This window comes from Cyanistes caeruleus, chromosome 16 (genome assembly GCF_971803275.1).
Source record: "Cyanistes caeruleus chromosome 16, bCyaCae1.hap1.1, whole genome shotgun sequence".
In the NCBI taxonomy this organism is placed as follows: domain Eukaryota; kingdom Metazoa; phylum Chordata; class Aves; order Passeriformes; family Paridae; genus Cyanistes; species Cyanistes caeruleus.
The window spans coordinates 2,128,079-2,143,244 of NC_141716.1; the positions used below are offsets into that span (position 1 = coordinate 2,128,079).

At 45.4% G+C, this 15,166-nt stretch overlaps 1 protein-coding gene across 8 annotated transcripts in view; it reads right to left on the reverse strand.

Annotated features, from left to right (window-relative positions):
- BCAS1 (brain enriched myelin associated protein 1) overlaps positions 1–12,980 on the reverse strand; it is a 36,781-nt gene extending 23,801 nt beyond the window's left edge. For 3 of the 8 annotated variants that reach the window (XM_086852751.1, XM_086852753.1, XM_086852745.1), the window contains exons 1-5: positions 12,857–12,979; positions 11,967–12,127; positions 9,873–9,945; positions 9,700–9,781; positions 3,190–3,704 (exon numbers count right to left, since the gene is read on the reverse strand). In XM_086852751.1, coding sequence (XP_086708877.1) covers positions 3,190–3,704; positions 9,700–9,781; positions 9,873–9,941 — 666 coding nt within the window. In that variant the 5' untranslated portion in view covers positions 9,942–9,945; positions 11,967–12,127; positions 12,857–12,979. Of the gene's footprint in view, positions 1–3,189; positions 3,943–4,012; positions 4,095–9,699; positions 9,782–9,872; positions 9,946–11,966; positions 12,128–12,856 lie in introns of those variants that run through there. The other 5 variants (XM_086852750.1, XM_086852748.1, XM_086852749.1 and 2 more) reach the window with 5 other exon arrangements.
- Positions 12,981–15,166: the final 2,186 nt, after the last annotated feature.

The following is a 15,166-nucleotide window of genomic DNA, read 5'->3' on the forward strand; positions in this document are numbered from 1 at the left end:
CTTCCAGTGGTGACATAAAGAAATCCATATTATAAAATTATTGTGGTATTTTAATCATCCAGGACACAGAAAGGTTCTTTAGAATGCTTTTATTCTAATTTTTGCCATTAAAAATGCCCCTGCCCTGCTCGAGGATCCCCCTCTGTGATTTCCAAGCCGAAGCTACAGAGAATCACTCAAGTCTGGCCTTGGAGAGGGGCTGTGCTCCATCCTGTGCTCCCATGGGAATATTCCTGCAGGAGGAGCACAGGCTCTGGCCACCAGCACAGAAATCAGACACGGACAATGCACAGCCCTACACGATCACTTAACACAAAATCACCACAAAAGCCTCTGTGGCAGCTCCCTGCTCAAAGTCCTGGGGGTAAATAATGAAAGAAACCCCAGGAATAACAGAAGATCAGTATTAGGAGTTAATAGATGCCATGTAAATGTTCAATTCATGCCTTTGAGAAGCTAAATTTGGGGGTAATAAACACCTTAAATATACTGTAGTTTCAGTTCAGTCATCAGGGAAAAAAAACAACCCCAAACATATCAAAAGAATGTATTCCTGCCAGCACTTTTGTTTGCATGAATCATGGCTCAGTGAAACATTTCAGGCATATAATTTATCTTTTCTTTGGCTTACATAGTAAATGCTTCATGAATTCATGAATTCTGCCCTTGTTTTAATTATGCTGCGCTCTGAATGTAGTTTTGTAGACCACAAAAATAAAGAGTGGCTCAGCAAACACAGAATGTTTGTGCAGCTCTTAAGCTACAACTGTGGAGCCTCTCTCTTACTCACCAGCAACGCTGTTTGTTTTGTCTTGGCACTCAGTGCAGGGAAACTTTGCTTTTAGCATTTACAGATACTACAAGTCATAATCCACAAAGAGGAAAAAAAAAGAGAGAGAGAGAAAAAAGGAGCTGTTGGCATCGATATCTTGATTTTTAGTATGATTATTTGGTAACAGTTTGTAGTTACTAGAGTAACAGTAATTAAATTAGGCTTGGTCATTCTCCCATCCAACAGGAGACTGGGACTTCAGAGGGAACAGAAGGCAACTGTGGTGCAAGGCAGAGCAACAGCCTTTGTTTTAGGGATTGAGTTAAATTTGGAACACGTTGCAGTGTTTAGCTGATGTATTTTCCCCAGAAAAGGTGCTTAACTCCTCTCTGCCCCAACCATACATTCCTTTTAATATCTGAAGATCCAAAATTGTAGCCCAAAAATTCAGGCTTAAGGTTAAAATTCCTCTCCCTGTGATCCAGATCTGTCATTTATTTACAGAGTAACCCCGATTTTGTGAGTCCTCAAAGATTTCCATTGTGCAGCTTTAAGCACACACCTAAGAGATGTAGGGGCATTTTTGATAACCAGACCTGTCCTCAGGAATGTTCCTGGGCTCAAAAATCTGCTGGGATGCTGCAGATACTCCCAGACAGACCCAGCACCAGCCACGGCTCAGCAGTGCCTGGAGTTTCCAGCTTATTCCCTCCAGGATGTGGATGGGTACAAGGGGGCTGGAGCAGAACTGTAAATCAGCAGGAATTATAAGAAATCCAAGTGTTATTGATATAATAAAGCTTGATTTGGATGAGCAGTGCTTCCCTGTTTGAGCTGGGAGAATGATTTCTATTCCTGTCCCTGATCATGCTCATACAGCACTGCCTCACCTGAGCTTTCGACTGCTCCCAGCAATGTCTAACTCTGAATTTTAGCTAAAACTGCTCCAAATTGTTCTTTCACACCATTCCTTCAGCAGCACCAGCTGGGACCTTCCTTCCCCACTCTGTAAATGAAAGCAGTGACACTGCAGTGACAGAAAAATAAGAAACAAGGATTTGACATTTGGTGGGAAAAGAGAAAATTCCTGCAAGCTACGGGTAAGACTTGTGTGATAGTCAAAAATATCTGCAAGAATTCGGGGTGTTGAAAAGCTTCATTCTAAGAGGCTGAACACAGAAGTGCCAGTGTGCCCTGAACAGAGGATTCATTTCAAATTATCCACCCTGTTCTGCTTAGGTGCTGAATGCCTTTATGGATTCTTTAAATGTGCATCCTGAACTGTCTGAAACACCAGCGATGGGAGCACTCCTGAAGGGCAGGTGTGAAAAATGAGACTGCTTTTTTCTTAAAAATGAAGCTCAGAAAAATATTACAATGGGTAAATTTATACAAAAAATCTTCAAATCTGAGAAGGTCGACAATACAGAAGACAAGGTAGGTCAAAATCAAAAGAATTTTGGGACAAATTGCAATGCTGGCAGTGTAAGCAGGGAGTATCTCATGAGTTAAGTTCAACACTACCCAAGGCATCAGTGAGCACAATCTTATTTGTAAGCCTGAATTGGCCAATACAAGCAGTTGTTATTAAAATGGTATTTACATATAGATTTTCCCCTCCCGCTTCTGCCATTGGACAGGGCTTCAATTTGATCCCCAGTTCCTGTATTCCACCTCTCTCGCAGAACTCAGAGTTACACCAGTATTCCCTTCCAGAGGATAGGCTTTTTTCTGTAGTTAATTCCCTGAACATTAATTTTATAATACCCTCGTTGACATCAGTCTCGGCAGGAAGTACAAAATCTAAACTCGTATTAACTTTCAGCTCCTTTGACCAGACTGCTCTTTCAGTTACGATCCATAGTTTCTTCTATCACATTCTCATCCTGGAAAATCATTTCCAATGAACCACTTTTCTTTGACTGAAACATCACAATAAGTGAGTACAGGAATTATTGCTGAATAATATTCCTTATTTTGATGAATAAGGTATCCAGCATCTATTGCTCGAAAAGTAGGACTGTTTTAAAAATGGCACAAAACACACCAAAGAACTCTTAGAAAACCATCCCGTGTCAAACTCCATGTCTTAAAGCACAAAAAACTGTTTTAGTTTCAGGTATTTTTGCTTTCATTTGCAGCTGGCAGCTGTTCCACCTGGCAGTTAGAGCTGTGTTGCCCAAACCTTTCAGAGAATTATAAATTAAACTGGAGGTTAGGATTTAGTCATGAGACAGAGCTTCACTCCTTGGCCACAGGTTCGTCTTCCACACCTCTGTCTGGTGTTACCTGTGGTCGCTTTAAAGGCAACACTGATTCATTCCCAGCCCCACATGGAGTTATGCCACTCTGCCAACATTTCTGAGAGGTTTCATTAGTGAAAATGAAATTAATGGATATTTTATGGAAGCACTTGCCTCGTCCAGCGGGATCCCGTCGGGTGCGCTGGCCACGGTGTTCCCGTTGGGAACGTCCAAGCCCTGCCTTCCCTCCTGAGGGTCACCTCGTGTCCTTCCCTTGCCCTTCTCCGGCCTGAAGATCCTGTCGAAGAGCGTCACTGCTTTGGCCTTTGGGGCGGCCACATCGTGTCCCTCAGGTGTCCCCTCGAGCTCGACGTCCTGGAGCGGGGCCTGGCCCAGGTTTTTATGGCTTCCCTCCTGGGCCTCAGCCGCCCCAGGCCCCTCTGCGCCCTCACTGGGACCTTTGTTCAGCCCGGTGGCATCGGGAGCGGGCTGTGCGGGGGCTGGAGGCTGCGCTGGCTGCTCAGCACGCCCTGGCACAGCCCAGGGAAAGGCAAGCACGGAGCGGGGCCTGGCAGCCGGCTCGGCCCTCCTGGCAGCGCTCCCGCCCGCCCGGGCAGCGCCGCGCTGCTCCGCTGGCTCCGCCGGGGAAACGGCCGCGCTATCCCGTCCAGAACCCGCCTCGGCAGCTGCTGGAACAGAGGGATAAAGGGAATTATCCCACAGCAACGGAGCACCCTCAGCCACGGCCGCTCGGGCTGTGGCGAGCTGGTCCTGATGTGTGGAAGAGCACATGCAGGACCCCGGTGCTGATGCTCATCCCTCAGAGCTGATTGTGGCTCCCCTGACACCCCTGCACCCTGAAATCAGTGCAAATTTTCCTCTCTGCTCATCCCTCAGAGCTGATTGTGGCTCCCCTGACATCCCTCACTGAAATCAGTGCAAATTTTCCTCTCTGCTCATCCCTCAGAGCTGATTGTTTCTCCCTGACATCCCTCACTGAAATCAGTGTAAATTTTCCCCTCTGTTCATCCCTCAGAGCTGATTGTGGCTCCCCTGACATCCCTCACTGAAATCAGTGCAAATTTTCCCCTCTGTTCATCCCTCAGAGCTGATTGTGGCTCCCCTGACATCCCTCACTGAAATCAGTGCAAGTTTTCCCCTCTTCACACCCCCCCTCACAGCATCAAAGTCAGCTACCAGCCCCATTTGGCACTACTCAGCCCAGTGAACAGCAAATTAAAATTAGTGACATGCAAAAAAACCCATCCCAGTAAAACCTGAGACAGTTATATATGAATATATCACCCTCTCCTCTATCAAAGCTAAAGAAACAAAAGCAGTGGCAAGCACCAGGGTTGATCCCATTTCCTGGCTCACCAAACTTCCAGCAGGGCTGTGCTGTCAGAACTGATTCCATGCATTTCTCCTGGCCTTGCTGCCTCAGTGCAGCTCCTACCTGCACTTCTCCTTTGCCTGCAGTTCTTTTCAGCCTGATTTGAACACTGATAAATCACATCCGAGCCAGGTTTCTTACCCTTACATTTCCCTTTACATTTCTTCTCTTTACCCACAAACTGTGGCTCAGAATCACATTTCCTCCCCCAAAATTCACACAAATCATTCAGTGTGTACACATGATCATCACACCTTAGGTGCAAAGACCCTTTTGATTTAAAAGTGTGTTTTATGATTTTATAAAACAATGGTGCTCTGATAACACAGTTGAGGTGAAAATCCCTGGTATGGGATGCATAGACAGGAAAAGGCAGCTCCTGCTTTACAAGAGGCAAAAGAAACAAGAGACAAAAGGAAAATAATCTTGCTTGGATCTGTTTTGTGGCTGGGAGGCAGAAGCACAGATGATGTGGTGTGAAACTCCAATAAAAAAGGGTCTTGTCGAGAGGTAAATCTTACAGTTCCCCCCGAGCTTCAGCTTCTCTTCCCTACTTGGACTGGAATATGGATTTGATTTCCCTGTCAGTCATCACCACATTTCAAGGATGAATTTAGATCTATTTAATTATAACTGTGGAAAACTGACAGGCTCAAACCAACTTGCTGAATTAGAGCGGGAAAATTGTCAGTTTCAATGCAAAATTGAAACGATTTCAAATTATAATTGTAATAGTCTAGTCAATATTATGCCTTCCACATTTTCCTTTAAGAGAAAGAAAACCCCAGATACAAAAAAAACCTGACTGAAACTTGTCTTCCACACAACACAGATCTTCAGTTTGAAATTCTTTGAGGTCAGGAAAACAGAACAATTTTAGATCCCAACTTTCAAAGCTACCCCTTGGCTTTTCACCAAAATTCCCCCAGCTTCCCACCTCCCCAGGGATTCTGGAGAATCCCATAAAACACCAGCAGGTCCTGGGCTGATTTTATCCATCAGCTTCTGACTTTCTGTGGCAGCACCCAGGGATCCTGGGCACATCCAACAGCAGAACCAAGCCCAGGGCCCAGCCAGGAGATTCCTTTTTCCACAGCCCTCATTCCACGGCTTTGTGTAACAGATAAGAAATGAACCCCAGGAAAACTGGCTGCAGCATAGAAAGAGGGATAGAAGCTCAGCGTTAAGAAAACCAGTTCCAGTTCAGGAACCCATGGAGCTTCCTTTAATCTCTGATTATCATGGAAGGAATGGAAGCCCTGGAAAATGTCACTGCCATGGGCTGTGCTGTGTGTGCTGTGTCAGCTCCAGCTGCTCCAAGGAAAGCCAGAGGCAGAGCAGATCCCACCACAGCACTGGGCTCGCTGAACAGGCACAGCAAACTCAGGGGGAGAACCCCTGAAATTCTGGTATTTGGGTGAAAAGTGCGCAATATTTTTTGTTTCTAAAGACACTCAAGTGCCATTTTTTCCAGATTTATTCCTCAATCCTGAGGCAGAATTGCAAAGATAAGCAAAACTCCCCAAATTCTAGGCCAGGTGTTTGAGCAGATCAAAGCTGCTCGTTGTGACTGAGATTAAAGCTGCTCTGAAATGAAAATCAATACACAATTTACAGACTGCATTTCAGGCTCCTCCTGCTCGGGCATTTGCCTTTCAACTCTTTAACAAAAGACAGTCACACTCCAGAAGATTTGTCTCTCTTTCCCCTTCTCTTCACCAGGGTGTGTTAAAAAGGAAATTTTGTGGCTACACAAAGTCCCTCTTCTATTAGAGCACACTCAAGGAGATTTTTTTTCTGGAATTTGGAAAATTAGACCAATGTTTTCTTCTTGACTTAAGGGAAAAAATAGAGAAGAAAAATGGTTAATGAAATATCACAAAAACATGGAATGGTTTGGGTTGGAAGAGACCTTAAAGCTCATCTCATTCCTCTATTTTGAGTACAAGCCAGCCACAAAGAGATATTTTCCTTAGCCATGGAACTAGAGCCACACAGCACTTTTTTCTCTCCTGGTGTTCAGGTAATTGTGTAGAAAATATTTTAATGGCCATGAAGAAACCATTAATGGCTACAAGGCAACATTTGGCACCAGGAATTGCAGCAGTGCAGGGCAGCACAGGGTACAACAGCCCTGAATGAATTTCTGCAGCCAATACTTAACCAAAATAAAACATTCCTCCTTCCTTAAAAAAAAAAAAAGAAGGAACAAACTAATATCCTTTTGCCATCTTACTCCACTATTCCATGCAAATCACTTTTATGCTCCAAGAATCATCTTGTTTCACTAATTTAACTTGTGTTGTTATTTACCTACAGGCTCCCTGAAATTAATGGAGCTAGGGGGAGAGCAGCCAGCAGCAGTAACAGCAATGATCATTGCCTAAAAACATTCCTGAAATAATTCACATTTCAGGCCTTCCAGGCACACGGAGCTGCCGCAATCAGGATTTCTGTTGGGTTCTGGTTGCTACAAGGCAACATTTGGCACCAAGAATTCCAGCAGAGCAGACCAGCACTGTGGGTATGACTGCCCTAAATGAATTTCTGCAGCAAATACTAATCCAAAATAAAACACTGCCTCTGTCTTTAAAGAAAATCAAGTCAACACTAATATTCTTTAGCCATCTTGCTCCGTGCAAATAAAGTTTATGCTCCAAGAATCATCTTGCTTCACCAATTAAATTGTGTTGTTATTTACCTCCAGATTTCCAGAAATTAATGGAAATAGGAGGAGAGGAGCCAGCAGCAAGAATTGCAATGATCATTCTCTAAAACCATCCCTGAAATCCTTCACATTCCAGGCCTTCCAGGCACACAGGGCTGCTGCAATCAGGGTTTCTGCTGGGTTTCTGCAAGCTGCATTTGCTGAATGGGATTTATCCTCTAGGACAAAGGAACTGCATCTTCACTCAACCTTTCTCCTTTGTAACCTTTTTAACTCCTTTGTAATTCTTTTTAGGAGCAGGTTGTTGTTTCAATCTGCATGGAATTACCACCCAAATCCCACATTGAATTGTTCCTGTTTTGTCCTCCTGCTGCATTTCTGCTCTGTGTAGTTCCAGTCAGAGACAGAAAACTCCAGTTCCAACCTCTCCCCTTCACCTGCTGCTCACCAAGTGCTTTTTATTACTGAAAGTACAAAAAGGTTTCCTTTTCTCAGCTCTAGCTCCCCCAAAATCCTCACTTTACACCCCAAAAGTGCTATTTATTGCAGTATTTACTTTTAGAAATGCTACAATTTTTTTCCATAGTAATAACTTCCATCACTTCTTTCTCCAAAACCTTGATTACATTGCACAAAAGTGGAGATTTCAATTGTATCTCAATGATTTTAACTGCTTTTCAAACAGGAAAAAAGTAACAATACAAGAAACATCAACACAGAAATGTCTAATTTTTCAACTTGGTACTTAAACTGATTTAGCAATTACATTAATTAGGTAATCTGTTTAAGTAAAGCAGTCCCATATGCTTCATTTTACGTATGAGGAATAAAATGTACATGTATTTTCTAGGTCTTCAGGCAGTGTAAATCATCTGGCTTTTATTTCCTCCTCAGAACTCTGCTGGTTTACACCAGAAAAAAACCACACAGAGAGAGAGGCTTTTCTAGTAGGCAGCTGCTTAAAGTGACTTATGGTGGGATGGCACTGGGAAATTTGGGCCATGGAACAGGAGCTGAGCTCTTATCAGAACCATCTGCACATCCCCACACCAGCCTTTGACTATTTTTACCTAAATTCAGATTTTTCAAGGGCCTGTGACAGATTGGGAGGGCTCTCTTAACAACATATCATAAAGTGTTTTTCTCAGCGTTGAATTAGAAAGTATTTTCTTTCCTTACAAGGTGGAAGAGGGATTGTTGGGCTCTATTTATTCTGAAATAATAAATTGCAGAAAGGAGCTGCAGTGACACCGAGAGTGGCTGAATTTCAGAGCTGGGAGCAGGGGTGGTGCAGCTGCTCAGAAAAGCTCCAAAGCCAACAAGGGCTGGGAGGAGGAATTCAGGAGGTGCTGAAAAGCAAGAGGAGCCACGTGGCTGTGGATGAGAGAAATTGCCCTTGAATATGTGGCAAAAACTTCTCTAAACTACTTGGAAAGGAATTTTTCATGCTCAGGTCATGTAGTTCCTGGCAGGATTTGAAGTGGCAGTGGGAAGTGGGGCTCAGCTGCACCCTGGGGGGGTCACCTGCAAACCCAGTCCCCTCTGAGCCCACCCAAACTGGGCTGAAATGGGATCAGCTCACAACAAAGCTTTACTCACACCCCACCAACTGCTCTGCACTCACAGCTGCTCCGTAAAAGAGACAGAATTTATTTAATTAGTGTGCAGGGAAAGAATAAATGACTGTGCTTTATTCTAAATTCTCTAGGATTCAAGCTCAGGAGCTGAATTTTGTTAAATTTTGTTAAACAGCTACATTTTGTTAGAAATTCCTGGTCTCTTCAGGAACCTCCAAATGAGAGCAAGGATGGTTTTTGTACATTAAATACTCACTAAGGCCCAGCTCAGGATCAGAAGGGGTCAAACATAATTCTGATTTAACAACTTCACTGCAGCTTTAATCCCTGCCACTTTCTGGTGTTTTCCCCAGCCATTCACTATTTTTAAATTAAAAACAAGACATAAAAATTTCCCTATATATATTTAATTGTTAATAAATAACTGCTGAGTACCTTTCAAGTGAAAACAATGCCCCTGCTCAAGAAAAGAGAGAATAAGATGGAAATGTTCAGATGGATAAGGATTCTAACATGAATAAGGCACTTCTAAAACCCCAAACTGCCAAAATCTCCCTGCACTGCTGCTACTGCTGCATTTTGTCCTTTCCAAGAGCCTAAATTTGGCCTCCTTGCAGCAAGAATTCCCCCAAGGCTTGCTGGAAACACAAATTCCACCAGGAATTCCCCCGGAGCCTGGGCAGAGCTTATCACAAACCCAGCAGGGACCAGCACCAAACCACCCTGCCTGAGGATGCTCCACACAAAGCCCTTCCCTCTGTAAATCCACTTTTTGGGAGCCAGGGCAGAACCAAATCCCCAGAACTATCAACCAGCACCCAGAGAACTTCGGGAAGAATTCCTTCTTTTTGTTTTTGTTGTATTTAAACTTCCCAGCTTCAGTAGAAACACTTTTACAAGTAAGAGCAGGAACATGGGTACATCCCCTAATTCAAAGCCACCCCCTAATATTAAATATTAATTAATTTAATTTATTATATTAATTTAATTAATATTAAATATTGTTCCTTCAGCACAAACCTCCAACCCCCCTTCTCGGTCCATACCTTCACCATTCCCTGCCAGGGGAGGGCTCTGAACAAACACCACAGATCCATTTTTAATACTGTCAGGAGACTCGGAGAGAGCCTGAAATAACAAAGAACAGAGTTTTCAGGACACCAAAGGGGTGAAAACGGCACTGGCAGCAGCCAGGGGAGGTGGGAGCGGGGTCTCTCACCTGGTAACTCTTCACTGTGCAGGTTTTGTCATCCTCAGCTTCCTCTGGCACACTCAGGGTATTCCCCATACTCCTGGCAGGTGGAGAGAAAAACCCCAAATAACCCTTTTTTTTGTCATTGAGATGAATGCACTGCATAATTCCAGTTAACAGCCAGCCAATGGGTTCAGGCTGTAAAAATCCCTAAAATCCCACCTGCCTTCCCAAGACACCTGCCCCATCCCCTTGTGCTCAGGGCTCCCGGCTGCTCCCCAAAAATGGCACAAAGCAACAAACTTTTCTGGTTTGTGGAGGCAAACTGGCTGCAGTCACACCTGCAGTGCTCCTCAGGGCTCAGGAGAGAGCAGCAGAACAAGGCTGAAATCTGTGCAGAAATTACAACAACTTCTGTGCTTCTGTTTGGCTTCGATTTAATAAAAGAGAGAGGAAAAGAGGCAGCGTGGAAAGGCACCACACATGGAAACTCTGAACTGCAGCCTGTGTACAAGTTCACAGAAATCTTCTGGGGGTTTGCTTTGTTTCTCTTTTCTTCCTAATTTCAAATGCATTTTCGCTAAAAATGGGAAAACTTTCTACACAACCCTAAACACAATCCCCAAGCACCAAAGCCTGTTCTCTGCTGTGGCTGCTCCATCCCTGGCAGTGCCAAGGCCAGGTTGGGCAGGGCTTGGAGCAAACTGGGACAGTGGAAATGTCCCTGCCATGCCAGAGGTGGCACTGGGTGGGCTTTGAGGTCCCTTCCACCCGTCTGTGATATAGAAAATCCCCATGTGCGCTATTCTGCCCTATTCGAAGGAAAAATGACAGGTCAGTGCCACCTAGAGACAGCAGCGCTACAAACACAAGATCAGGCTGGTGTCACAGCCCTGCCCTCCTGCCAGCACAGCTCTGGGACCAGCCCTGGCTCCAGCTGATTGTCCCTTCTGTGCCAAACAACAGCTCCGGCATTCCCAGGCGATGTTTGGCTTTTCCCAAAGCGCTCACACCTCTGTTTATACGGTCACATCCATCTTTCTCTCATCTCATACACCGCGTGTTGAAGCTGAAGTTGTTCAACGTGAAGGCAAAGAGGTTGTCTGGGAAATGAAGGAGCTCTCACGGTGTGTTTGTGAATGAGATAATCACGGATAATTGCAGAAGAATTTGGTTGGAAGGGACCCAGTGCAAGCCCTGTCCAGGCAGGGCCACCTGGAGCAGGGGACACAGAGCTCCTCCAGGTGGGTCTGGGGTGTCTCCACGCCCTCCCTGGAGCTGTTCCAGGGCTCTGTGGGAATTTCTTCCTCTTTTCTTGCGAGAGAAAATTTGACAACTTTTAAAGAAGACAAATTTTAAGGACTGAGAGGGGAAAAGAGATGATTCTGATACAAGAACATTCTTCAAAATCAGTGGAAAGCCCTAAAAACTCAAGAGGAGCTGGAGTAATTCCTCTCCTTAGGCTTCCTTACTAGGTACAGGTTTTTCACCAAGCTCCAAGGATATTGTCCTTGTGGGGGGCTCCCTCAGGCCAGCCAGAATCCAGCCCGACTGGTTCCAAAAGGAACATGAACTACCAGCTTCTACAGCTCTGAAACAATCCCTTTTCCAAATTATGCTTCACTGCTTCCATTGTACGTGCAGAAAATAATTCAAAAGGAAAATAAACCTATTTTTAATTGGTTTTAATGTTATGTGAACCATAGTGTGCCAAGTTCAAGGCTTGGGAAAATTCTCCTTTTTCACTCTCTCTCTCTCAAAAATCGTTGGTTTGGTCCTGGCAGAATGGTAAAAAATAGGAGAGAAAATTACAGCAAAATTTATGATCTGCTGAGTACTGCTAAAGGCAGCCAAGCCTCACCTTCCTGATGTATTGACCAGCCTGGAATATTGCAGTCACCCCTGTCTATTAATGCCAAAAGTCCACAATTAATTCCTCACTAAAACTTACCATATGTCATATTTAAACATCAGAGTAAAGAATCCATTTTCCTGCCCTTGGAACCCAGCTGAGCCTGAGGACTTGGCCATGTGCAGGTGGCAAAGCAGAATTTTCAGCTGTGATTGGAGTGGAGCGAAGAAAGGGCTGATAATGGGACAGAGTTTAGAAATTCAGCTTACCTGGAGCGCAGCTCTGGTCCTGCAGGGACAGGCACTGGGACACGTGCTGGGGATGAGGAGAGCAGGGCCAGGTGGCTCCGAGCCCGGGCACAGCTGAGGAGGAGCAGTGGCACAGAGGGACAGCAGAAGGGACAGCAGGAGGAAGGTTTGGGATGAGTCACCTACAGCAAACAAGAAACACCCAGGAACACCTCGAATCCAGCCTGGCAGGGGCTGGGCACGCAGGACGTGCTGCCTCACGGTCCTTAAGGCTCTTGGGACAGTTTTATACAATTCTTTCAGCCACTCCACACTGGAGCCAAGTGGGAAAAGCAAAATAGTTCAAACATTCACGCCCTGGGCTCTCAGGGAGGGGACAGCTCCTCAATGGCACCAGCTGAACAGTCAATCCTGGCCGGGGGAAAGGCTCTGCCACAAAGCTGGGCTTCCCTTTCTGCTGTCCTCCTGCAGGAAAAGCCAGGACACTGTTGGGACAAAGGCAGAGCAGCTGCTTTAAACTCAAATAAAGAAAACGAGACTTGCAGGGTCCCAAGATCCTTGAGCAGGAGAGCACAGGCAGCACTGCTGGAGCACAGCAGCCAAAAACAAACTCCAAAAATGCATTGCAAAAGCAAAACCCGGGAAAAGCCAAGCCAGCAGCAGCAGAGCTGCACATCAGGGAAGGAAGGATATGGAGGATATGGAGGATATGGAAGATATGGAGGATATGGAGGATATGGAGGATATGGAAGATATGGAGGATATGGAGGATATGGAGGATATGGAGGATATGGAGGATATGGAGGATATGGAGGATATGGAGGATATGGAGGATATGGAGGATATGGAGGATATGGAGGATATGGAAGATATGGAGGATATGGAGGATATGGAGGATATGGAGGTATTACCTGGGGGAGAGGGGCTGGGACAGCCTCTCGAGCCGGAGCTGGTCCAGGTGAGGTGCTGCTCACCCAGCCCCGACAGCTCTGTCCCTGCAGTGTCCCTGTCCCTGCTGTGTCCCTGCTGTGTCCCTGCAGTGTCCCACAGTCAGCCCAGGGAGTGCTCACAAACACTGGGTGCAAACACAGCCAGGGTGGAGCAGCCCCGTGCCCCTCCCCAGCCCTCTCCAGGTGCTTTCTGCTCTCTCTGGCCACCCCAGCCTGCTCCGAGGCACCTCTGATCCCTGGCTCTGGGGTCCCTCACTGCTTTGGGAATGGTGACATCGTGCTGAACACCCACCAGCCCCTTCCCAATGCGGACTTTTCCCAAAATGCAGAACAAGCCTGAAGTTCTCTTAGTGGCAGGACTGTTTGCTGTTGCCAGCGTGGCTCCTAACCCCCCTGCAGGGTGTGCAGAACGTCTGAGTGGTGACATTTTAAAGCCACTGTCACGATTTGCTGCTCCCCCAGGTGAGTCACGGAGCCCACGCTCACACTGGGGGTGTCTGCAGCAGGGAGAGCTTTTCCTTCTCAGCTTTCACAGCACCTCGGTCAGCAAAACCTGGCTTTGGAAAGTGAGGCTTCCACAGGCAGTCAAAATACCAAGAAAAAATTCCCAATTTTACGTTTTGAAAGGACCAGCATAGCAATCCATAGGATCTGTTTCCCAATTCCAGCTGGTGCTATTATTTCGGAGTTGCTTTATGGGTTTGGGTTTAATTTTGTTATTAATCATGAAAAAGAAAGGAGAATGGATTTGTCATGAGGGTTGTGCTGGCTGTGGAGGCTGTCAGGTGTTTCAGGGGTGATGAGGAACCTGCAAGGCTGGAAACAGAGCAGGAATCTGCATCCAGAGCCCCAGCAGGGCGTGGGAAGGGAGGGGATATCCTGATTCCCTCACAGGGAGGGGATATCCTGACTCCCTCATTTCTTCCACCACTGGGTCAAGCACCTTCCTCATTTTCTCCTTGGTGTAAATCCCTGTCTGCTGCAAGCTCAGGTGATATCCCACGAGTTCAGTCTCAAAATTCCATCCAGAGATGGAGTATGAGTTATGAATGGTTTCAGGATTGTTCATGTAGGGACAGAACTTATCCCTGGGCTGAGGCACAAAATCCCAGCCTGGCTGTGAAACCACCCACCCATGCAATATTGCTGGACTAATTGTCCTTTTTATCTTTATTTTTTGGTCATTCTCCCCTGGTTAAAATATTATTGTGAAGTGATTTTGAAATGCAAAATGTAAATACTCAATTCCAGAAATGCTTCATTTCTGTAAGAGGTCATTACATTCACTCTACGTTTGCACCATATTTCACCTTCCGTGGTTCTGTTTGCTCCTCAAATGTCTTCAAATTCAGCCTCAAAACCTTGATGTTCATCACAAAGGAAGTAATTTGGATTATCATGTCCTTCACCTGTGAATATAAGAATAACAGTGCTCCTTTTCCTCAAAAAAAAGCTTTTTCTTGATCTGAGCCATCACCCTGAGCCTTATCCTGATTCTTTTTTCCCAGTTGTGTGGACAATGAACCATCCATTCTTTGAGGTGGCTTTCAACTCTTTAATATTCTTTTCCAATAATTTCAAAGCCATCTCATATTTTCATCAAGGACAGGTCAGAGGGGCACACCATGAGTTTTGTTTTACCAAATTGGGAATTATTTATCTGGGTGGCAGCCAGAGAAAATCTCCAAAGCAAAGGAAACTGTGCTGCTTTCATGATTTTTTAGCACCCAAAATGCTATTTTTTTCTTTCTAAAAATCTCCAATGAAGCTGTCACCAAATAAATCTTCCTCCCCTGCAGGAAATGCTCAGCTCGTGCATCTGACAGCTGCACAAAACTTCCTGTTCATGAATGGCACAGAGCTCCCAACAATTATCAATGATTAACCAGCTTCTTTTATGACTGTCCAGAACGAGAGCCAAGAGCATTCAAATATTGACAATGGAGGAGCAGATGACTCCTGGGCTATATTTGCATGTGTTTTTGGCACACGTGGGCTGCTGTGTGGGTTGGAGGTGAGGGTTTCCATCTGGCTGCTGCTGTCAAGGTTCATTCAGCAGAGCACGAGGGATGAGCAGCAAAACGAGGAAAGGGAGGACAGAAGGAACCTGCAGGAGAACAGCTGAGCAAAAAGCAAAATTAGGCATAACTCCAGTGGAATTCTGGCAGTTTGGAGCAAAATATAAATGAGGTTTTGACTCAGCTTTGATGTTTCACTCCGAGGAGGACGGATGGACTGAATCACGGATTCTTTCAGACGAGAGAGCCCAAC